This window comes from Trachymyrmex septentrionalis, unplaced genomic scaffold (assembly GCF_001594115.1).
Source record: "Trachymyrmex septentrionalis isolate Tsep2-gDNA-1 unplaced genomic scaffold, Tsep1.0 scaffold3, whole genome shotgun sequence".
Classification (NCBI taxonomy): domain Eukaryota; kingdom Metazoa; phylum Arthropoda; class Insecta; order Hymenoptera; family Formicidae; genus Trachymyrmex; species Trachymyrmex septentrionalis.
The window spans coordinates 633,564-657,547 of NW_017305462.1; the positions used below are offsets into that span (position 1 = coordinate 633,564).

Below are 23,984 nucleotides of genomic sequence, written 5' to 3' on the forward strand. Positions count from 1 at the left end.
AAAATAAGAAAAGTGGCACATCCAAAAATTAGCAATTTGTGAGTAAAGCATTAAAGAAATTTGTTTAATATTCTTTTTAAATTGGAACAACGTTTTAATTAGGATAGTGCACAAGTACATGCACTCTCTTTTCATGTTATACCTACTTTTAATTATAATTATATAATGTGTTCTTTAACTCTTTGAGTGAGAGTTTCTCCTAACAAAGAAACTTGAAAATCTCGTTTTCTAAGGATTTTTAAACTCGCTGAATTTAATATCTGTCTTCAGAATTGTAAAATTCAAATTCCGGCAAAACAATCTGGTTATCGTGAAATTCGATTTTCAGGAGGCTCTTGATATCGCTGAGTTTGAATATAGTCTGAAAATGTCGAATTTCAAATGGAAATTGGTACCTTCAATGAAAGAGGATCTAATGTCACAGGCTCATAATCAGAGTTAGAGGAGTCAGTTTGGAAATTAGTACTAACTGTGTGTGTTTGCATAGCTGAGAAACTAATGAGTTTCAAATCGAGCAAAATTAGAAACTTGACGTTTGTAATTAAAAATTCTCATAAAACTTTCGTAAAAATCCAATTATTTATTTTCGTTTGCCACATTTCGGACCCACCGTTTAAAATTTTTTACTTTTGACTTTGATTCAAATAAAACATATTGTTAAATCATTCCATAAGCCAAATGTCGTAAAAATCGGACGGGTAATTTACAAGATAAAAAGTAACTCCGAACGAGGTCGATCGGCTGTCCACAAAGAGTTCAAACTGTCATAAGTTTTTAAAATACGAACGTCGTTGCAGTCTTGATACAAAGTTGTGTAAATTTCTTTCTTTACCAAAGTTGTGACATTTTATCATATAAGCAATGTGTCGAAAAAATATGTCGTTTTTCCACAAAAACGTGAATAATGAAAAAACTCTACAATCGATTTACTCTGATTACCTCAAAAATACTTAACTTACTGTCACTTTTCTACCAACGTAGCAATATATACATATTTACTTTCCACGTCCATTAATATCCACGTAATAAATTTCTGTTTAACTTTTACACTCTCGTCAAATTTAATTTCCCGAAAAAGCTTTTCGTTTTCAATTCCATATATAAAGACTTATCAATCGTACAAAATAGATGAACAATTAATTTATGATTCCGAAAATTCCGCGGTTTTTTTTTTTTTGACATTTTAATCAAGCCATTAAGGATATGTCGCTTAAATAATGAAGTTCAGTTTAGTATATCTCGTATTTTTCGTTATTTCCTCTGCGGGTTGAACAAATATATTACGCTGCAAATGAAATATGCATATACAATAATATGCCATAGTTACAAATAACGTACATACATGAATCATAAGTAGGTGCTTTCTTTAGAAATAAACGACGTACGCTACGCGTGCAAATCTCCTGGGACGACTGACGATTTTGCAAGCAGTCAGAATCACGACGGAGTATACAGAGACTGCATTAATAACAGCGAAATATTAGATCGTCGTATACACGGTGGATAATCCGGCGGCGTACATGAATATGCAGTTTCTGGGGGCTGCACGGCGGGCACGAGACGGTAATTTCGTTCGACACGCGGAGTTGTGTTAATCCCTCGTTCCTTCGTGCATTAACCGCCTCTGTCGTTTCACCAGCAGGGTTCTACGCTTTCGGTACTTTCATCTCTTCCTCGGGGACACGATCTTTATACGGAACGCACGGAACACCCTCCCCCACGCAACGTTTTCACGACACTGCGAAATTGAAATAACCTCTGTCAAAGAGAGGCTTAGTTAACAGGTTAAAGGTTAATCATTACTGTCTCGTATACTTAAGGGAAACCTTTGATCCCTTAAACGACTTTCCCTCGTTTAACTCGTTCCAATATCCGAAAATTAATATTGTCGAAATATTTTGAAGAGATAAATTAAATCCTAATCTTAATTAAATCTTAATTTCGTTTCAAATAAGCGGGATCTTTATTAAGATTTACACCATTAACTCTCCCTCTCTCTCTCTCTCTCTCTGAGTTTGGAACATACCAGAAAATGATACCGCGAAATCGAGTTGTCCCGAATAGGAAATTCTAACTAAGCGTTTAATCTAAAATTGTTAAGATAAGATTTTCTTATTAAAAACTAAATCTTTATTCTGCGAAATTCTTAGTGAAATATTTATATCGCTGGAGGAACAGCTGTGAAGAAGATTACAGAGCGAGTATATTTATTACTCATTAATTACGCGCGTAAAATGATTAGCGAGTAACCTTTGGCGGAGAAGTTTTACAGCCGGAAGTTGCTCGACAAACTAAACTTTTTGCGCGGCCACGTCCGCTAGAAGTAAAACGTTTATTATAACGAAGAGTGGGCGTATCAATTATGGCCTTTGGCAGCTTGCAAAAATGAATAATTGAAAAAACCCGAGAGCATCAGTTGAGACTCGAATAACAGCTCTACAAAGATTAATTATTAAACAAAGTTTAAAGGTCGCGAAAAAAAAGAATGAAATCACTGTAACATCGATCTCGAGATAACAACTTTCTATTTGTGATAACATTACCATTTCCACATATCGTACCAGACAGACAAGAGAAACTGAAAATTTAATATCGAATGGCCCCGAATTACCTCGAATGCAATCTAGTGAAGATTAAAGGAAAATTACCGCGCTCTTTATGAAGTTTACTTAATAAATTACGCATATAAATTGCTTGTCTATCGTTATCATACATGTCGGAAAGCTGTACATTGATTGTCGTCTCGATGTAATATCGTACCAAGAATCCGAGTAACATGTACGATCAATAATAATTTAATCTTCGCATACCAATGTTTAATCTCTAATGTTTAAGGCACAGTCGAATATTTGAAGAAGTATTTAATATTAAACAAAGGAAAAATCCCACAACTACGTCCACAAATTACATTTATATCCTTATAAATTTCATAATACTTAATATGTAGATTTGAGTCAAACGTCTCAAATTTCGATTGAAAAACTGACTTATGAGATACTTTTGAAATGATCAATTTATTCGTATTGTGTTCACGTATCGCATCCACTTTCCTACTATATTTTGGTTTAAATAGAAAAATTGTATGCGAAAATTAATTTCCCCCAAAAATGTATGTACTTTCTTTTTTAATATGAGTACATAAAAATTTTAATTGTTATATTAATTCCGTTACGTCGATACGCATATCCCGATGTTAAAACCCGTTTAATACGAAAAAGTATATTCGGCGATACGCTATTGCGCATAAATAAAATACCGCGCGGACGAATCGGTCGGGATAATTGAAATTTATCTCTCGGCGAGCCAAGGTGCCACTAATTGAGCCAGGATTTAATTAGCCGCGTTCCAAGCGAGCAAGACTCATTCGCCGTTTTGTTTCGCAGGATACTTCCCGCTGCCGTCGGTTTATTGCCTCGCCTGGATTTGCCTCGACGTGCTATTCTGCACCGCCAGCATAATGCATTTGTGCACGATAAGCGTGGATCGCTATCTAAGCCTGCGCTACCCGATGAAATTTGGACGCAACAAGACGAAGAAAAGAGTGACGCTGAAGATCACCTTCGTCTGGATCCTCAGCATCGCGATCAGTTTACCTCTGAGCTTGATGTACTCGAAGGTGAGCCGTCGCATTTCCGATTTCTTTTATCTCGTTCGTCCGCGAGAATTATTTTATTAATCAAGGTCTCCTTTTAGCTATCTTCTTTTCATCTTTCTTTATCTTCTACTCTTCATTATGTTCTCGCGGATATTAGGTGAATAGATGAAGACAGTTATTGGTAAAACTTTACTACTCTAGTCCTCTTTCTCATCCTTATATTAATAATTCAGGCGTGTCTGAGAGAAAAGTGCCATTTTTTTAAATTTTTCAGAAGGAAAGGAGAATTTATTTTCATTTGAAAATTATCTTTAAAAATTCTACAAAAAATTACTGTAATAAGTAAAAATATGAGCAATTAATTTTTTGCAAAAACTTTTAATTAAGCAATTCTACAATAAAAAGAATCGTGTTAAAATTGTTAAAATTTCAAAACGTTGTTAGTCCAGGTAAAAAATGCAAGCCAAAACGTTTGTAAATTCAAATAAGAGTAACAGTTGCACAAATGGATTTATAACGTTTTAAATTGTACTAGTCACTTTTCTCCACTTCTAGCAGCACTTTTCACACTAAATATTAGTGTGTGACACATACACTATTACAACCTATTCATACAATAAAATGAATTTTCACAATATCGGCTCTTACAACGTTTCGTCGTGGCACGCCTCAATTAATTAAGTCCGCATTCACACTTTACTTTTATCGACAAATATGCGCATTTATTTCTGAAATTCTACAGTATAAATATAAACTGTATGCGGACTTTAACTTTTAATTTGTAATTATTAAATTAAGTTATGTATCAATTTTTTTTTTCTTCAAAGTAAAATGTCCCGTATAAAGAAATCTTTCTTCGTTTGTTCTCACGAACATTAAATAAGTAGACGAAGACAATTATTGGTCAGACAAATTTTATTACTCTCGTTCTCTTTCTCATTCTTACTTAATAATTAAGAAGAAATTATATAATGAACAAACATTATCTGTCTCGTGTATGAATAAAGTTTCGTGCAAAAAGAGTTTATTTTATCTACCCTTACAATAGAAATTACTAATGTTTTTAATAGCACCGTCAGTTAAGGGATTTTATTTATTCCATTTTATTCCATCCCGTGCAAATTTTTTACTTGCTCCATATTCTAAAAAATTATATACTGAGAGAGAGAGAGAGAGAGAGAGCGGGGGGGGGGATATGAATACACGAGCAGATTACAACGGCTAGAATGTAACTGCGATAGTTTTTTGCTACACATACATACTTCTGTACGTGAACATCCTACTCAATTTTCCATAACGACTAAAAGATTGCGAGGTTTCGCCCGTAAAATCCCTCTCAGGTGGCAGACGCGAATCTCGATAGCCGAAAGTTTATCGCTGTTTGCGGGAAACGTCGCTCATCGATCATTCTCGGATGCAGGATAGGAGCAGGATGGATTTATACAGGTACTATACATCGCGTCGCCGTTTTTCATCGGCAACGTCCCCGTGTCCGGAAAGGAGGAGGACCGACGCGCGTCGCGATATTCCATATTCTCTCGCTTGTGAGTGAGAAATTAACGCGGCATGAGATGAAGCGACGCTGTATTATGAAACAGTTGTCCGCCAGTTTTGGCATACGCGCCCCCCTCGTAAATTCCCGACTAACCCTTCAACCGGCTGTCGTTTCAATGCGGCTTTATGCCACAACCGTCCCCGAAAATCGCGTTAAATGTCACAGCCCAAATACCGAGCCTTCATCATTGCTAAATAATACACGCAGCGAATGTGCAATTTAAATATTGACCCGCTATTTTTTTTTTGTTTTCGTTTAGTTTAATTTGAAGTAATTATTTTACAGCTCAATGCACATCAAAGGCGTATGTTAAAATGAGGCCAATTTCTGCCTAAAAGGATGTAAACGAAAGGAATAGTATTTATGTATATTTCTGGGTGTGATAAAGTTATTAAAAAGTTTCAAAAGAATTCAGCAAGAATATCAAAATTTGGATAAATACAATACATGTTTGTCAAATCAATTATCAAAGTGTTCCCCAAATGTTATGAACTTTTTAATAATTTCATCGCATCCAACACTATTCCTTTCACTTATTTGCCTTTTTAGGCAAAAGTAGGTCCCTTTTTACATCTTTTGTTTTATTCTTCATCTATTTTTAATCGCCATTACATATTCTTTTCGTTTTTACACATTTTCTATTTGCGTCAAGAGTGTTTAAGTAAAGTAAAAAATAATATAGTACACCCCGGGATGTAGGGAGGAGATTCAACTAGCTGCGCGCGACAACATAGTAATTATACATGTCGCCTTTAATTTTCGCGAATGAAAACATGACTGCAAATTCCGGTGGAAAATGCCAACGTTATGGGTTTTCCGGGGATGGATGTAATGTGTACACGTCTAACAGGTTATTTTCTTACCTCGAGCGTGTTCATCGTCGTAGAAGCTGCCTCGGCTTGCAAACTGCTCTTGCAAATGTGCAAACTACTTTCGTTTCACGACGACGCGAGAGAGACGAGACGAGACGAGACGAGACGATAAGCACTGCCGCATCGACGAGTTTGTCGGGCGAGTTTCAGCAACTTTACAACACCATTTACTAGCGCGTTTCATGCCTTACTTGGGTATTGATCCAAATTTTGCGGCCGCCATATACTCATTCAAAATTCCATCCAACACCCGGAGTGAAATTTGTGTCCGACGCCGTGAGGTGACAAAAATATCCCATCCAATTGTATATACGTGTACTCCTTTACATTGTGAATTCATTTATTTTAAACACGCCAACCTAGATACAAAGCAATCAATATCCAAATTAGGAAGATCGAATAAATAAAAAAAAAGTCTTCAGTGTAGAAATTTTCGTATTCTGAATACCTTCAATTTTTCAATCTGCACATTTTTATCAGTATGAATTTCTATCAGTATGAATTTCAGAATTTCCGTAAAATTGGACGTCAAAATTTTGAAGTTTGTGAAATTGATGGAACTTTTTTATTTTCGCAGACTTTGATGTCACAAGTTTTTAGATCCACTGATTTTTGACACATCGTTTCCTTACATCAAATGTAACACAACTAAATAATTTTCATATTATTATCGTGAATGAGTTAAACATTACTCTGTTAATTATTAAAAATGAACTAATTCATTTTCATTAAAAAGTTGTTAAAATTGTCACAACCAGAAAAGGGTGATTTTTTTTAACTCTCCAACTGCAACCTGTTTTTTTCTTTTTTTTACTGTCCTAGACTTTCAAAAATGTGGAAAAATTCAACGGTTTTTCAACATCTCTATTACATTATCAAATAGTTTTTAACAAGATACTTTTTAGGGAGTATTCCGCTCTCTCGTATTTCGAAGAAATATGAAAATGAAATTTCGCTCGTTTCGAGAGAGAAACTTCAAAATTAATATTTGATCGCATTAAAAAAAAACAAGAATACATTCTTTCTTTCAAGAACATATTCTTTTCGCCAATATTAGTTGATTAGTCAATAATTTCTTTTCAATCATCAATATTGAAGCAAACGATATTATCTCTAAAATATTCCCACCTTTATATTGTCATTTAGAAATTTTCGTAAGATTTTTTTTTTTTTTTTTTACTTTTCAAACCAGGATTTTCTCTAGAACGCGGTTTTCTCATCGATTCGTAATGCAAATAGCAAATTCTTGAGTTCTCGATTTCCCAACGCTCCCTTCTTATTTTGAAAAACCAACGTGGAAAATGAAAGGGCGTGACGACGCATCACTTCCAACGAGCCACTCTCGATTCTCACGAGACCTCACGTCGAGCGTTATCGACTGACGTCGAGCGGAATTCGCACCTTCCGGGAACACGTGTGGCGGATATACACGTGCGTGGGCTGCAATCCTGCAACCAGAGGATGTCCATCTCCTCATCTTCTTTCCTCCTGCCTCACCTCCCCACTCTTACAGTCTCTCACCGACGGGACGTTATGACCCACGTTCGATCAAGGCGAATGCGACAGCCGGAGAAGCGGAACACGAGCTGACCATTATGGGCGACAGGGACTGAAAGCGGAAGCGTATTTCAAGGAAGATTCATGTCTACGGGGTGACCCGTAAGCTCCGCGTCAAACTTTAACGATGAGCACAATGAATTATGGAATGTATTGTCTCGCGGAAAGCTCCGTGCTAACTTTCAAAATAATGTGCTCGAGCAGACGTATAAGGATGAGACTCGGCGATCGTGTCCGCAAATCTAAATTATTAATAAGTGATTTACAGGAAATAACGAGGAGTTGTCACAGAGGAGTGCTGACAATCCATTTATTTACTGGCACTACGCCCTGCAAGAGTAATTTCAGCGAAATTGCAAAAACAGTAAGAGTGATATTATTGATAAAAATTGATTGTCTTCTCCTCTCCTGCGAATATAAAACAAATAAAATACATGCATTATTTCATTAATATCTTATCCTTTCTGTAAAAATCTGTAAATAATAAAAATCGTAATTCATTCAACATATTGTTGATTCTTTGCTTAAAGACTTAATTAAGCATAGTGAATTATGAAACGATCCCTTTGATGTGTAATAATATTTTATTACGGTTTTGTTGGTAGAAAAAAATTGGGACATATATAAAAGTAAACATTAATTATTAGTTCAATCGGAAATATAGAAATGATTTACAATTAATTCGTTCTCTATAAAAATGTAACTCATCAATACATAATGTATATGTAAAATAACGAAAGGGTCATAAGAAAAGGGTTTATCAATTTATTTACAATCAAGGCGCAGTAATGTATGAATTATTTTCATCATATTCTTCCTCTCTTTATTTTTGCTAATAAAAATTAATTTCTAGAATTAAAAAAAGAAATTAAATACGTTTTGCATTATTCTACAAATTTCTATTCATAGCTTCGTAAATAATTAAATAGACGAGCCGTTCATTAATCTTCTTGATTCTGCTCAGGAACCTAATTAAAGAGTTATAAGGTAGGAGACTAATAACATGAGACAACGCAACGGCTTTATTGCAGCTGGCAGAGTATTCCACTAATTAAATAGACGCACAAAAGGAAACCAAATATAAAAAAGAAACGCGAGAACATTAACAAAAGGTGACGGCGAGCGTATTGCAATGCCATCGCGATGGCGAATAATGGATGACAGGACAACAGGCTGACGCATATTTCCGGCGTTCAATCTTCGGTATACTCAAAGGGCTCGGGTGGCTCAGCTTCCTTCTCTTCCTCCGGCTTCGGTCCAAAGGCTGAAACAAACCGGAAGTACTCAAGCGCACACCCTACGAGCACCCTACGTACTCGATACTTCGAAACATAAATGGAAATCCTGGCCCGTTCATTTACATGAGTGTACAATTTTGCTTGTGTAAAATTGATCTTTTCTATGAAAATCTGAACAATATTAAAAACATATTATAGACCATTGTTCATTTTTATACACGCAAAATCTCTTGAATTAATCAAGAAAATATTTGAATAAAAGATAAATAAAGTTTCAACAATTAAACTTTCTTTCTCTAGTTTTGAAATCTGGTAATTAATATATAATATCAAGGCGCTCGTCGCCTTAATAAAATAAACAGGCAAGGTTGACGAAACGCTGGCATTACCATCGCGAAACGACGCGATAATCCGCAAACTCTTTAACATCTCTGAAGAAAATACCCGCCGACCGAAAGTCTCAAAAGTATTGTCAAAAAATTAATAAATATCTCGAATATGCCTACTATAAAGTATTATTAAATAATTAACAATGACAATCCCAAAGACTCTCAATCTTTAATAATCATATGAATAGAACTATATAGTTCAAAAATTGTTGTTTCAATTATTCTCATTGTACGTAAAATATAAATTAAAATTACAATCTTTTCTTTACAATGAATTTCTGAAAGAAAGTTTCGAGCAGAAAATAAAAGGATCAATCACTCACCAGCGACGGGCTCGACGAGTTCCTCCTCGGTGTCCGTCTGCATGTGCTTAACCATGACAATGCCACCGATCTGAATATCCTTAACGGGAGTGTAATGGCTACCCTCGACCAGCTGAATGACCTTCAATTGCTGACGTAGAACTCGCGCAGGATTCTGAAGGACCTCGAAACTCGGGTCGGGCTCCTTCTTCTCCTTTTCATCACCGTCTTTCACCACTTTTTTCTCCGGCTTCTCTTTGGTTTCCTTAGCCTCTTTCTCATCCTTCTTCTTCTCATCCTTTTCTTTCGAAGACGATGCAGCTTCCTTTACCTCTTGATGCTCCTTCATCTCCTGCAATTTTTATTTAGTTTGTTCTCTCTTATGTGGCCGAGCCCCGAAATTTATTAGCGTGCTCTTTTCATTCTCTTCGTCATAAATTTGGAATGTAAATCATCACGTTATTAGAATTCTGAGATGGAGAAAACTTTATTAATATTTTTACCAATAATTTGATTCTTTGATAAAAAAAAAAGACGCATAAATCTTTGATAAAAAAAAAAATATTTTATTCTCGTTTACTGAAATTCGAACTTGAAATTCAACAGATGAGAAATTTAAATACGCAATGTATATACTGTAAACAAATGCGCAAAACAAAACAAAACAAAATGCACAAAAATCAAAATATACAATATATAAAATTCAAATCAATCCATTTATAAATCTATAAACGAGAGTTTAATAATAAAAAGACATATATATGATCCATAAATTTGATGAGTTAAACATTCAAAAATTGAAAGAATTAAAAATATCAAAAATTTCTGCATGCAAAAACTTTAAAACGCAAGTGTTTACATTCGACAATTCAAGATATCGTTAAAATAATAACATACAATATAATCATTTACGCTAAGAAAACGTATATCATCTCATAATTATTCCCGTCATTTTTCTTTTTTTTCCATTAATTTTTCATTCAGACAAATTACAAGAGAACATTCTTCGTGAAATTTCCAGACATTTCCTTTAATCACTCACCACTTCCATCTTCTCTATATAAAAATCTCTGGCTTTCCTTTCAGTCTCGCGTCTCCTGGCACGAGCCGCAATGCTAAGGACAGCGGTGGTGACTTTCTCGCGTTCCTCTCTCTTTTTCTCTTCAAGAGGCGCAGGATAAGCATATATGTTTGGCCTAGCGTTTGATTTCATCTCCAATTTAGGCATTTTCAGCTGAGCGTTCAAGGTGATCAGACACGTGGGTGTGAAAGCCAGAGCCAAGCAATGCGCAAGTGGAAACCAGTACCAATACTGAGTGAATACCAGGGCACCGACCACCGCCAACATGTTCGTGTGCCCCGTACGCGATTGTAGAGATACGGTTACATTACGACCACCTGAGAAAATGCGAAAGTCTTCTCGTAGTATTTCACAATTGATCTTCTCATTGATCTTTATTTCTAACTAAGATTCTACTAAGATTCTTTAGCGAAATTTTTAGGGCTCCAAGACATTTAGAGCAACGAGATCTTGTGTTAAAAATTAAAAAAAATTAAATGTTTCAAAATTAGTAAGAATGTAAGTTTAATGACGGATGAAGTAATGAAAATAAAAAATCCAAGTTCTAAAAATTAGGGAATTCGAAAGCACGTGTCCTGTGTAAATACAAATATCAAAATTTTAAGGTGCAAAAGTTGAAAAGATAAATTTCACACTGCTAAAATTTTGTTTTCCAGAATCTGTAATTCAACGATTTATTAAAGTCCACGAATAAAGTTGATCCCTGCATTGTAATAATAAAATTAACAAAATACAGGAAATCCAATGATTCGCAGTTTGTATGCTCAGGAAAGGAATAATTTCAAATTTGTTGGCATATCTATATGCCAATTAAAATTAAAATCACAGACATTCTGTGAGTGTCACGTGCAAGAAACTCTAGAGAAACTTACCGGCATCGATGATCCCTTGCGCCAAAATTGCTCCAAACTTAGCCATCACATCCTCATGTTTGTCTACGACAACCTTAGCGTATAATCCTCGAAAATCTTTAACGCGGGCACACGTGGATTCCGTCTGCTGGATCAGAATCATGGCAGAAGCGATCAGTGCGCCTTGCCTGACGAAATTCACAGGATCATTAGTCATTGGGTCCAACAGAGCGATAGCTTCCTTCAAGCCGGTACCCGCGCAAGCAATGCCCAAGGCCATCGCTGCGCCATATCTCACGTGAGGATTATAGCTCTCCGCTAAGAGAGACACCACACTAGGACATTGCTCCGGAGTCCTGGAACACATGAAAAGAGAACGCGGTGTTAAATTTCCCTTCAAACTTACTTCACTTTTGTCTCACATTCGATATTATCTAATATTATCTAATCTCGTAATAACTTGTATTATACTTTTTATATCTTTCATGTTCATCATTGGCCATATTATAATTTAAAAATTAATATTATATATAATATATTAATTAATTTCTCTTCCTTTTTTTCTATTTTCCTTTCGCAATCTTATTTTTATATTTTTTTTTAAATTTAAGGTAGTCAGTCGAAGCTTACATTTATTTTTGTAAATACATACATATATAATTGTATACTGTAATTACAATTCTTTTTGATCAAACATGTTTTGTACTTAATCACCTTATTTATTGATAATTTAAACTGTTAAATAAATTACGATAAAAAAGTTCATCATCTTTCACTGAGAGAGAACTCTGTAATATTAAATTTAATAAACCATTAATTCTTTTATATATTTTATCAATAAAATGATGTGTTACAGCACGGTATTTAGAAGGTTATGGTATTTAAATGAATGTAGATTCATAAATTTTAATTACGTGATAATTAATTGATAATAATTTGTTATTAATTTAACTGCATCGCCACGCGTCTGGCACACTTGAATATTCACACGAGTTAATATCGAACAATAATTAACAGATCCCCATTTTCTCATTCTGTTTCAGGAAGATGATTCGGTATTGGTGGACGGAGCCTGCCAGATTCCCGATCCTCTCTATAAATTAATTGGCAGTATAATCTGCTTCTATATCCCACTGGGAGTGATGTTGTTAACGTATGCGTTGACAGTAAGATTATTGGCGGAACAACAACAAAATATCGGAGGTACTGGAGCAGGTTGGTCATCGGGCTGGTTAGGAGCTCCTCAAGGTGCCTCTCAAGGTTCATCCATGACAGGTTGGTGCACTACAAGCTTGTTCTCACATTAATTTCCGAAATCTGAATATCGATTCTCACTCTAGGAATCAAAATAATCGAATACATCTCGGTATAAATTACTTTCTCCCTATATTTGACTCCATTTCACTGTAATGTTATATTGTAGAAATATAAATTGAACTTAAACTAAACTTGAAAATTTATTTCTAAATGTACATTTATACAATACAACAGAATATTTAAGAATAAATATTTAATTTAATTTAATGTTTCTAATTAATATAAAAAAAAAATAATTTATTTAATTAAAGACTTGTAGAATAAAAATTCTTCAAGTGTCTTCCAACTCGAATTTTTAAAATTAAAAAGTACGCCTACTCAAGTTTGCCTAAACAAATTTCTACAGTAGAAGCGCTTTTAGAATCGTTATTAAATTTAACAAGTGGTTAAAAAGTATTTTTCTTCCTCCTACACTTTTATTATTTCATAGACCACTCCTGCAACTTCATGCTTTCTTCCCTCTTCAACTTGACAGCGAAGAAAATAAAACAATTATTGTTATTTCAAATGTTGCCTTATTCTTATCAATATTCTGCTTTTAGCAAAAGAACTTTATCTTAGAACAAAAAAATCATAAAAATAAATAGAGCAATACAAATTATTAAAAAATAAATTAGAATAATAAAAAATGCAGAATATAATACGATACGGCAATATATCCTTTTCACCAATTTTCTCTTTTGTATGACAATATACTTGCCGTTTTTTTCCCCCCGAGGATACATTTTATTCGGAAACGAACGAGGCCGTCGGGCGAAGGAAACTAAGACTTCCCACCGGATAAAAATTATTTATTTCGATTTATCGGTCGGCTTCCGAGGACTACAAAGGATATCGCGTCTGCAGGCGTCTCATAAACGTTTTTCGAGACCGCTGGCGTGAATTCATTCCCCTCAGACAAAGCGTTCCCGAGGGAGATAACCTTCTACGTCCCTCTTCCTCTTTCGCGACAGAAAGTTTCGCTGGAAGCCACATCGTCTATTGTCGCTTTGATTTTACCTGGACAACCCTCCGATTACTGCCTCAAATGGAATTTGCATACCAACTTCATGCCGCTATTTTACACGCCGCGTTGCACAATTATCGCATTTTAAAACGCATTCTTGATGAAGTTTTCGAGCAACTTTGAGGGAAATAAGAGTCGCCGAATACCTCATACATATCGTGAGAATTAAAAAAATGTAAACGAAATGAATAAGTAGATTATGAGAAATTTTATTTCTTTAAACTTTTACACGTTTTCCAGGTAATTGTCTGTAACCTTTTTTTTTTCTGTAGATAAAACAAAGCATTTGCACTTCCTTAATTGTTCACGGATTAACCAATTAGAATTCGTAATCTAGTCGCGGATCTCTAGCGTGCGCAATTCGCCATTACTGTATAAATAATTCGTCACGCAACATGAAGGATGCCTAGTGGGCGACGGTCGTATGATTAATGATGTCAACGCGGTTCGTTTTTTCGCGTAGAATCGATCCCGGGGAATCGATGGAACGGGGGACTAGGCCAGGCTTCTGTCTAGAAGCACTCTACGACAAGAAATTTCGCCGGCACGTCAAGCACGGAAGCATGTCGACGTCCACGACGAAGATATGCAAATGCCGGCCATTATGCAAAGATCTCGGATGCGGCACAGTATGCTAAGAAGGCCCCCGTCCGGTTGCTCGGCGATATGAAAATTAATCGATACCCCGTTACGCGCGAGCCCCATTCACGGGCACTTAATATTCCGCAGGATTGAAAGATTGCAGAAGATGACACAGAAATCCTTTGAGTACCTCATTACAAACACAATTCTTGTCGGTAGACTAGAAATATTCCGTTAATTTAAAAGGAGAGATGAGAGAAGCAACAAAAATATTGTTAAAATGTTGCCACAATTCTTATCGATAAATTGAAAATATTCTTAATTAAAAAAAAAAAAAGAGACGAATTGGAGAAAGAAAATTCGAGAAAGAATCAAACTCATTGAAATTATAAATATTATTTTTTTTACTAAAGAATAAATTAATCGAATAAATCGTTTAAAGATTAGTGATTTTTATTATTAAAAATTCCTACTTTCAATCAGTCAATACCTATTCATTTTTTAAATATTGCCTATGATTCAGAGACTCCAGAGTATAATACAGAAGTTCTTGCAAAGTATCTTTACAAGAAGCGGTTGAGTATCTCCTTGTAAAAAGAGCTCTCGCATTAATTCATTTTAAAAAGCATCAAATCAGTGAAGAAGAAGACAAATTCAATCTTCGATCTTCAATCTTCAATCGTCAAATTGACTGAAATCTCTCGTTTCTCAACAAAAGACCGCCTCCCTTCCTGAGCGGAGAGCAAATCCTGGATTTTCCGACGCTCTCCAATCGCCGGTCGCTAAAAAATCCCGATATAAAAAAAAAAAAAAACAAACAAATCCCCTTCATTCACGGATGAAATAGAAGATCACCGGAATCATCCTTCCTCCTCCGATCGAAAAGAAAACTCTGATTAATCGCTAAAATCTCCGGTTCTCCAATAATTCGCGCAGGGCTCGAGCGACGGGGCACCTGGAAGAGATACCTCTTGAACAAGGGTTCGAGCGGCAGCGGCGGCACACCGCAACACACCTCCGGCACGTCGACCGACACCGAGCTGACCACCCTCGACACCCACGAGCTCTGGCTGCAGGAGAGCGAGCCACCACCCTCGGCCATGTCCGCCCTTCATGCCTTCGGCGCGGAGATGCTGAAGTTGTCGAGGGGTCTCGAGGGGATGACCGGCAGCTCCGGCAATCAAACCCCATCAAAATTGACAACCCAACACCACCACCACCACCACCACCAGCAGCAGCAGCAGCAGCAGCAGCAGCAGAAACAGCAGCAACAGCAGCAGCAGCAGCAGCAGCAGCAGCAGCAGCAGCAGCAGCAGCAATTGCTGCAACTGCAGCAACATGGTCCCTCACCACGCAGATGCAGCTTTCGCAACGGGTATGGAGATTGCAAGTCAATTATGTGTTTGCGAATCATAAATCTTTCTGTAAGCTTACTTTATGATTGCGACGATTGATAAATTTCATGACTCGAATACAATAAAAATACAACCTAGGTGAAACAATGAGAAGAATATAAATTGTAAAGATTAGCAACAAACGAACAAATCGTATACGATATATTGTTTCTTTACTTGAAAAATGACACAACTGAAGAAATGTAATTATCAAATTTTTTTATCACGAATGAGTGACATAAACATCTCTAAAATAGTCGAAACATTGCAACTCAAAGAGTAATTTTGAAAAAAGAATCATCAAAATCGTCATATTTCAGAGTGGTTTTTTAAGGATAGTTTTTCAAGTGTTGTGAAATAAAAATAAGAAAAATTATATTGATTATGTTAGAAATATTGTATATCTTTGCCGCACACGAAACGTCTGTGATTAGAAAATAATTTTCTATCGAGCTGAAAAATAATTGTTTTCTTTACCTGAAAGATTATTTTTTTGGAATTGTGTCACTTTTGATGTAAAAGAGCAATCTATAAATAAGTAGAAATAAGTAAAATTTTAATTCATCTTATTTCTATTTTAACGTAAAATCCTACGAGAAAGATTTCTCTTTCTTAACTTTTTAGACACTTCCATATATAATTTGCATAAAGCTTTTTTCCCCGTTTTATTTCGTCCTAGACTTCTTTTCCGTTTCTTTCCCGTTTCTTTCCCGTTTCTTTCCCGTTTCTTTCCCGTTTCATTCTGTGATACGATCAAACGTGTATCGTTTTATGCAAACTGCTTAGAGCACGACGATGTGTCGCAGGCACAATTTTGTGAGAAAGGAATTTCCGTGCTTGTCTGAGTTTTCGCGGGAGATGCTTTTGCAATTATTAACGACATATCCATCGCATCGTAACCTGCGGGCTCTCAAAACACGCCATTGTGCTTGACGGCGGCACGTTTCCGTGGCAATACGACAGCACGAATTTGCGTCACTTTGTCACTCCGGCTCGCACAACGCCGTGACTACCACGAGATGCGGTTAGCGTTGCGTCAAATCAACTTACAACGGCAGCCGGGAGGGTTTCCGGTGAATTTGTGTCATCCAATGTATACCAAGAACCTACGCGTGCAACTATCGTCGAAGAGCTTAAGTGAAGAATGTCTTACTATATTCCATACTCGTGTCTACAATCTAAATCTATGATACTCGACTTTCGTCTCTCCACATTCTTTAGTTCTTAAGTTCTCATGTTAATGAAAGATATATTCGAAAAATTTTCTAAAAACGTAGCATTGCCCTCGAGATGTTTTTGGGGAAATTTGTGCTTGAAAATATATTTTCGCCTCTCTATATACACTACAGGCTAAAAATTTGAAAACGCTCATTAAAAATGTCACATCAACAATTATTCCCTTTAAATATTTCCGAATTTTTGAAGAATCTCAATTTTTAGAAGTAAACGTCAGTTGAGAAAAATCAATTTTAAATTCATCCGGGACTCTAAGATATATTTCTTGGGATGTCCTAACATACACAGGATCATTACTTACTTCCTCGCGGAATCGAATGAGAGAGAGGAATTATATTTGACGTCGTTTAGAGCTTCCAGCGTCGATCCACGGGAATACGCAAACTAAAAGTGGAACGAGAAGCACGTAGGAGTGCGGCCAGAATATTAAAAGCTAGACTCCTCCGTATCGCTGTAAAATATGTTTCAATCATAATCCACCGATCTCTCTGCTGTCTTGTGTTTTCCCTGACATTTCCTACGTCTTCTTTGCGGGTTCGAAAAGTATTTACATACGTTTAAAAAGTTCAAACGTATTCCTTTTTCGAAAGATCAGGTTAATCAGACGGGGACCTCGCGACAATGAAGTACAAGAATTCAATAACCGCAGAACAAAATTGAAACTCATTAGAGGACGGAATGGAAAAAAAAAAAGATTTTCTAGAAGGATCTTCGAATTTTTAGAAAGTATCAGAACGCGAGAATATGAGAGGAACGCGATTCCAGGCGGCAGAAAATCTGGAAAACGGGAAATCTACGATTTGAGACACGCAAGATTTTCCAAGACGCGGGCGGAAGAGCGGAATCGTATCGGATGCAGCTGAAAGGCGAAGATCTTTCAAAGTAAATTGGTGCAATCATTAGATCGCAATATTTCAAATTGCACAGCTCCCATTTCCAGCGTTCTTCTTTACTTTTGCACCTCTTAATGGACGTATTAGTAACGAAATCCCCGAGGAAGTCCCTTTTGACTTTAATGATATATTTAGAGTCCTCTCCAAAGGTACATCCGTCATAAAAATTTAAACAAATCCCAAATCGCGCGAAATCACCTGGAATCCTTTTAGAAAGCTGAAAGATGTAATTCTACGTCAAACCAAATAATAATAACAATAACTGAGGAGAAAAGTTACTTGACTCGAATTAGCTTAGTTCGTGATTCTATAGAATTTTATCATACATTTGACGAAGCGACGAAATATATTACTTTTAAGCGGATAAAAGTCGCACGTGTGGTTACACAAATTTTTCAAATTTCGCATGTTCACGCGACGATCGAATTTCCCGAAAGTCTCCTCGAATTCTCGCGGGAAACTCACATGAAAATGCGAAAGCAGACGCGGCAGAAAGGTCACCGCGAACGACGAGAAAACCCATTTATACACGGTAGCCTCAAAGTGGATTGCACTTAGCTGCTGGCATTCAAAGTGCAAAACGGACCAACCTCCGTACAGGAACGAAAAGGGTGAGCAAAGGGGATGATGGAGGGGGGAGAGGGAGGTCGCAGATGGTGAGTTTCGCTCGTTCGCTCATGGTCGCGTACTTAAGTAAACTGCTCTTGCCCCACGTAAACCTCTAATAAAGGAATGCACTTAGGATCGTGCCTCTGAACGCATCAAACGAAGATTACCTCTCTATTACTCGCAGAGGACTTTGCCTTTTACAGAATCGAGTTGCTTTCTGTCGATCTCGTGAATTAAATAACCGCCGGGTATTCAAAGATCTCCCTCAGGATGTTTTCCCTCTTCTCAATTGTTATATTATAAATTAAATTGTATCAAATTTTATAATAGAGTATAAATAGAATCAGAGGATGTACACAATGTATAGAATGCAGTCGAAAATAAATCACGAAATAGTGATTTGTCGTAAAAAATAAAGAAAATCTTTTTCATACACATGATTTTCTTTTAAGAAAATTGAAAAATTTACGACACGTTTACGATACATTTCTCAAGTTATTTAAAGTCAAATTTTATAAAGTATAATAACAGTATAATAATAGTAAAATAACGAAATATATCAAGATCGATTTGTTACACATCTTCCTAAAATGGTGTTTTTATTTAAAAACTTACTCTCTCTCTCTCTCTCTCTCTCTCTCTCTCTCTCTCTCTAATATTTTTGTTGAATTTAATTTTTAAAAAGTAAATAAAAAATTAGAAATCAACACAAAGAATATACATTTTAATTTAAATTATATACAATATAACAAATTAACATAAATTTTAATGGAAATAAAACAGCAGGAAGAAACCAAATTATATTCCCTGTTTAAAATGTATTTTCTAAGATGCATCTGTTTCTTCTTCATCCAGACCCACTTCCCACATCCCATCCTTTCTCGACCCCATCAGTGTTTATCTCGACCAATATTTTTCTCAATTTGCCGTCAAGATCGCAGCCGTAATCCACTCCAACGACAATCGGGCCGTTTCTCTTCCTTCTTTGGAAGCAACCTCAATTATTCTCCAAAAACCCCGCCAACGCATTTCCAAAGCATTGATAAAATTGTCACTCTTCAGCAACGATAACATTGCGGAAAATCAGAGGAGAACGTAGAAGAGGATAGCCATTTTTATTTCAATTTTAAAGAACGATTGTCTGATTGAATTCCGTCTGTTCTGGAAATCATCGAACTCTTAAGTTTTTTCCTCAAATTTTCAGAAAAAAACTTTCTAAAATTTCGTGTAATTTTTCTCATCTGTAATTAGTCTATTATTATTTTGTTCTTTTTTTTTTCTTTCAAATCATTACTTTAATTTCTTCCTCAAAAATTCCTCTGAATTTTCTTCACCTTGTTATTAATTATATAAGATCCTCTTTATTTTCCGAAATATTCAGATTGCCGTCTCATTAATCTCCTCTCACTTCGTTATTACCTGAGCATTTCTTTTTAAATCTCTCCCGAGATTTCACTTTATCGTTCTGATATCTACCCGCAATCGTCGGCAAATAAAGTGTGTGTTACCGATATTCGTATAGATATTTGAATAACCCGCGTAAAATACCGGTGATCGATAACGGGCTGATAACGATCGATGATGGAAACGCGTGTTCCACGCCCGTCAAAAGTTCTCGGTACAGGTGCATATCTCGCGTGTCTCTAATTCGCAAGGACGGAAGCAATTTTTTCCTCTCGCGCGCAAGCTCATCCAATCTCGCGATCAATTACCGCGCCACGCTGCAAAATGGGATGCAATCGCATTTTTTTTTTCTCTCCCCTTTTTCTTCTTTTCCGCCGTTTTTCCTCTTCAACTGCATGCGGCCGACCGATTCCGCGTATCAAATGATAAAGGGAACTCGCGTTCGTATCGAAACAATAGATACGGTGCACATTTCGTGACGGCGATATTTGTAGATTCCCTTTGAAGCTGGATTCGTGACAAAAAATATCCAAATATTTTCTCCCTTCGCCCACGTACTTTAAAACGACAATCTCGCGTGAAACAATAAGAGGATTATCCTATGCCGAATGATAAAGGAATCGGCGAATCAATCTTTCGTTCGCATAGTTTTGGTTCACGGCATATAGGAGGATTATTTTTGACTCGATTGCGATTGATAAGAAAAGCTTTTGTCATGCGTTAAAACTTTTCAGATATTCCCTTTTTTCTCTTCGGTTTGATTTATAACAGCGAGAGAGATTATTGAGCGTGATAAAATAACAGGATTCGGGCATTAATCCTTCAATAAAACGTCCATACCTTTTTATCGCAGGATTATTTGGAAATCGATTACAATTGATAATAAAAGTCTTGTCGCGCGTAAAAGTCTTCGAAAAATTTCTCTCTTCAATTTGTCAATTTTTGTGGTAAATAATAGAAAGTTTATTAAACGTGAGATTAAAACAGACTGCAAACATTAATACGCCCGATTTTATAAAGAAGAAACTCTACACTGAAAAAAACTTTACTAAATTGTAATATATATTTGTTCGAATAATACTAACGAAACTTACGGTAAATAAATATTTACTTGATAAAAAAAAATAATAATAATAATTAAAATTAATAGTTCTCGCATCAGACATACAAATAGATATATGTTTGCATTTAGTTAGTAGCATTCAAACAAATTCATTAAAATTTAGTAATCTTTTGTTAGTGTAACTGCGACAAGGCATATTTTCCATGCGTTCAAACTGGCTGACTATTTATAGACAATAGACTCGTAATTAAATTTTTCTAATTACTTTTGTAACCCATAACTGTCATTATACTCATTTATAATTTCTTGCTATTATAGGTGAAAATTAGACCGAGAATAAGTGAAATAAGAAAAGGAATCTTAATTTTGGTCGAACCAGATTTCGATGCTTCATAATTTGTTAATTTGCAAATCTACGTATGAATATTAAACATCAAGACTTGAAAATAGAACTTTTCCTCTTATGCGATTATTTCGTTTCTTATTTGATTCGGTTCGAAAAAAGCTTCCGCTATTTGTTATTTTTATACGCGTAAGTTTTAAATTTAAATTAATTATTAACAAAAATTATTCTATAAGATGGAGACCATAATATCATCTTCTTCTTTATTAACAGCTCAATTGTGATTTCTTTTTAGAAGCGCAGAGAGTACGGAGAGTAGCATGTCCTGCTCGAGAACGAGCATATCGACGGAAGAATTCGCGAGTCCTTGGAAACATCGGAGACGAGCATCGACCTACAACGAGGCTCATTTGGAGAGGTCGATGCAGATTCTGGGCTCGCCAAAAACTCCTAGAAAAAGGTCCTTTAGCTTTCACGAGCAGTCGTCCTGTCGCAAAGGCGAGGACGATTCGATGCGCAAGAAGTTCCACGATAAAGCACCGGAAGGACCGATAACGTTACCGCCACCCTGCACGTGTCCCTATTTCGGGGAATCTTCGAAGAAACCACCACCGTCAGGCGAGATCGTCATCGTCTCCAGCGACACTATGAAGCCTATTAGTAACAAACACCTGGAAACGAATATTCCTATATTCCTTTCGAGTGATACCACGAAGACCATTGGCAACAAGGGCCCGGAAATGGGTTTATTGGGTAGACACAACAGCGCTAGATCTACGGAGGGTGCCAAAGGTTACGAGCAGCTGACCCCCGCGAATTCCGTGGTCACATGGCGAAGTGGAAGGCGAGGTTCCAGCCTGAGTACGTGACGATAATACGTGCTGATGACGTAAACAACAATTTCGATTAGTTCTTCGATAATTGCCTGCGGGAAATTCCCCTGGCTATCGCGTGCCACTAACGTTCCGCTAAAAATTGTAGAAGCAAAAAGAAGGACAGAGAGAGAGAGAGAGAGAGAGAGAGAGAGAGAGAGAGAGAGAGAATATGAGCAAGTTCGTGGAAGCGGTTAGATCGAGTCTCGAAGAGGATAGGGTGAAACGGGGTTGCTCGCGTCGATCGCTCCCTTTTTTTTTACAACTCGACAAAAATGGAGAGATTCGTTCAAGAAGAACGTGATTCATGGTCGGGAAAAGACTCCCGATCATTGCCTTTCCAGGATCGCGCAGGATTTTCGCACGACTGATTTTGGAAGATTCAAGACTGTGAAAATTGACGTATTCGCGAATCTTACAGATTTGTGACGGAAATTAAAAAATATTTTTGCTATTTCACATCTTTAAAGGAATATAATTCTTAGATTATTTGTTTTATCTAATTAACGAATTTTTGATAAAGATTTTTAACGAAAATTAAAAAATATTTCTCCAAAAATTATTAAATTATTACATTTCTTAGCTCTCGTATTGCGCGTTGAAAGAGTGAAATTCATAGATTATTTCTTTTTATCAGGATTAACATCAGAATTAAATTTTAAATTATTCAATATAAAACAAATCTCCACATTGCGTCACGGAAGCTTGCCCCTTCTGTCTAAAACTGAATTAGAATTTTTATACATGCAAATGCTGGAATAAAATCCTCAAATTTGTCCAACATCGCCCAACGTTTAAATCTCGCAGGTTTTCGCACGTTTGAAAATATCTCTTCTCGACGCGTCGATCCGAAAACTTTCAGTATTTAGAATCCCCGAACCATCCCCAAAGATTCCCGGAACGATTTCCAATTCGCAGCGACGGCGGCGATCCTTTTGCCCGCCGTCTCATCCATTTTCGTGAATCGAAATCTTTCAAATCCTTTGCAGGCAGCACCAGGACTCTGCTGTCCGCTAGTAGTACGAGAGCCACGCCGTTGCGACGGGCGGCGACGATGCGAGCGCACAACGGAGCGATGGGTACGGCAAACACGACCCTGAACCAGAGCAATCCGTCGTCGACGAACCTGTACAGGTACACGGGTGGCCAGGTGCGCAGCCATCACTCGCGCAACAGCAGCGTGATCTCGCGCAACAGCTCCCGCCACGGCAGGATCATCCGGCTGGAGCAGAAGGCGACGAAGGTCCTCGGCGTCGTGTTTTTCACCTTCGTCATCCTGTGGGCACCGTTCTTCGTGCTGAACCTGGTACCGGCCATATGTCCCGACTGCGAGCGCCGTATCGACCGCAAGATCTTCGACCTGGTCACCTGGCTCGGCTATGCCAGCTCCATGGTCAATCCGATCTTCTACACCATCTTCAACAAGGTCTTCCGCCAGGCGTTCAAGAAGGTGCTGCTCTGCAGGTATCGAAATCAAGAGTGGCGACCGCCCAGGTAGGCTCTGGGCCCCGGGAGACCGGGGATCGCCATCAGCAGGGTGTAAACGACGGGGATTATCGATGGGGATGAGAAGATGAGAAGATGAGTGAAGTGAAAGTCAGAGAGACGTTCGGAAAGCAAACAGTTCAACTCATCAAATGGTGCTATTCGCTACTCGCGCGATTTCGCTTTGTTTCGAGAAACATTATCGGCCTGAGTAGCTCGTATTCTTTCTTTGTATGTATGTGCGCGCGCGCGCGCGCGCGTGTGTGCGTGTGTGTGTGCGTGTGTGTGTTTGTGTGTGTGTGTGGATAACATTGCCGATCGTTGACGGAAAAAAAATGAA

General features: G+C 37.0%; 2 protein-coding genes across 2 annotated transcripts in view; one reads left to right on the plus strand and one right to left on the minus strand.

Moving 5' to 3' along the window:
* The window catches only part of LOC108749546 (5-hydroxytryptamine receptor 1D), a 53,076-nt gene extending 29,396 nt beyond the window's left edge, over positions 1-23,680 (plus strand). The window contains exons 3-8 of the mRNA XM_018488308.1: positions 3,384-3,616; positions 12,484-12,715; positions 15,282-15,597; positions 15,703-15,720; positions 21,583-22,148; positions 23,149-23,680. Of these exons, the coding sequence (XP_018343810.1) occupies positions 3,384-3,616; positions 12,484-12,715; positions 15,282-15,597; positions 15,703-15,720; positions 21,583-22,148; positions 23,149-23,657 (1,874 nt within the window). The 3' untranslated portion in view covers positions 23,658-23,680. The remainder of the gene's footprint in view (positions 1-3,383; positions 3,617-12,483; positions 12,716-15,281; positions 15,598-15,702; positions 15,721-21,582; positions 22,149-23,148) is intronic.
* The window catches only part of LOC108749545 (26S proteasome non-ATPase regulatory subunit 1), a 49,327-nt gene continuing 33,744 nt past the window's right edge, over positions 8,402-23,984 (minus strand). The window contains exons 11-14 of the mRNA XM_018488307.1: positions 11,462-11,796; positions 10,551-10,906; positions 9,530-9,860; positions 8,402-8,843 (exon numbers count right to left, since the gene is read on the minus strand). Of these exons, the coding sequence (XP_018343809.1) occupies positions 8,773-8,843; positions 9,530-9,860; positions 10,551-10,906; positions 11,462-11,796 (1,093 nt within the window). The 3' untranslated portion in view covers positions 8,402-8,772. The remainder of the gene's footprint in view (positions 8,844-9,529; positions 9,861-10,550; positions 10,907-11,461; positions 11,797-23,984) is intronic.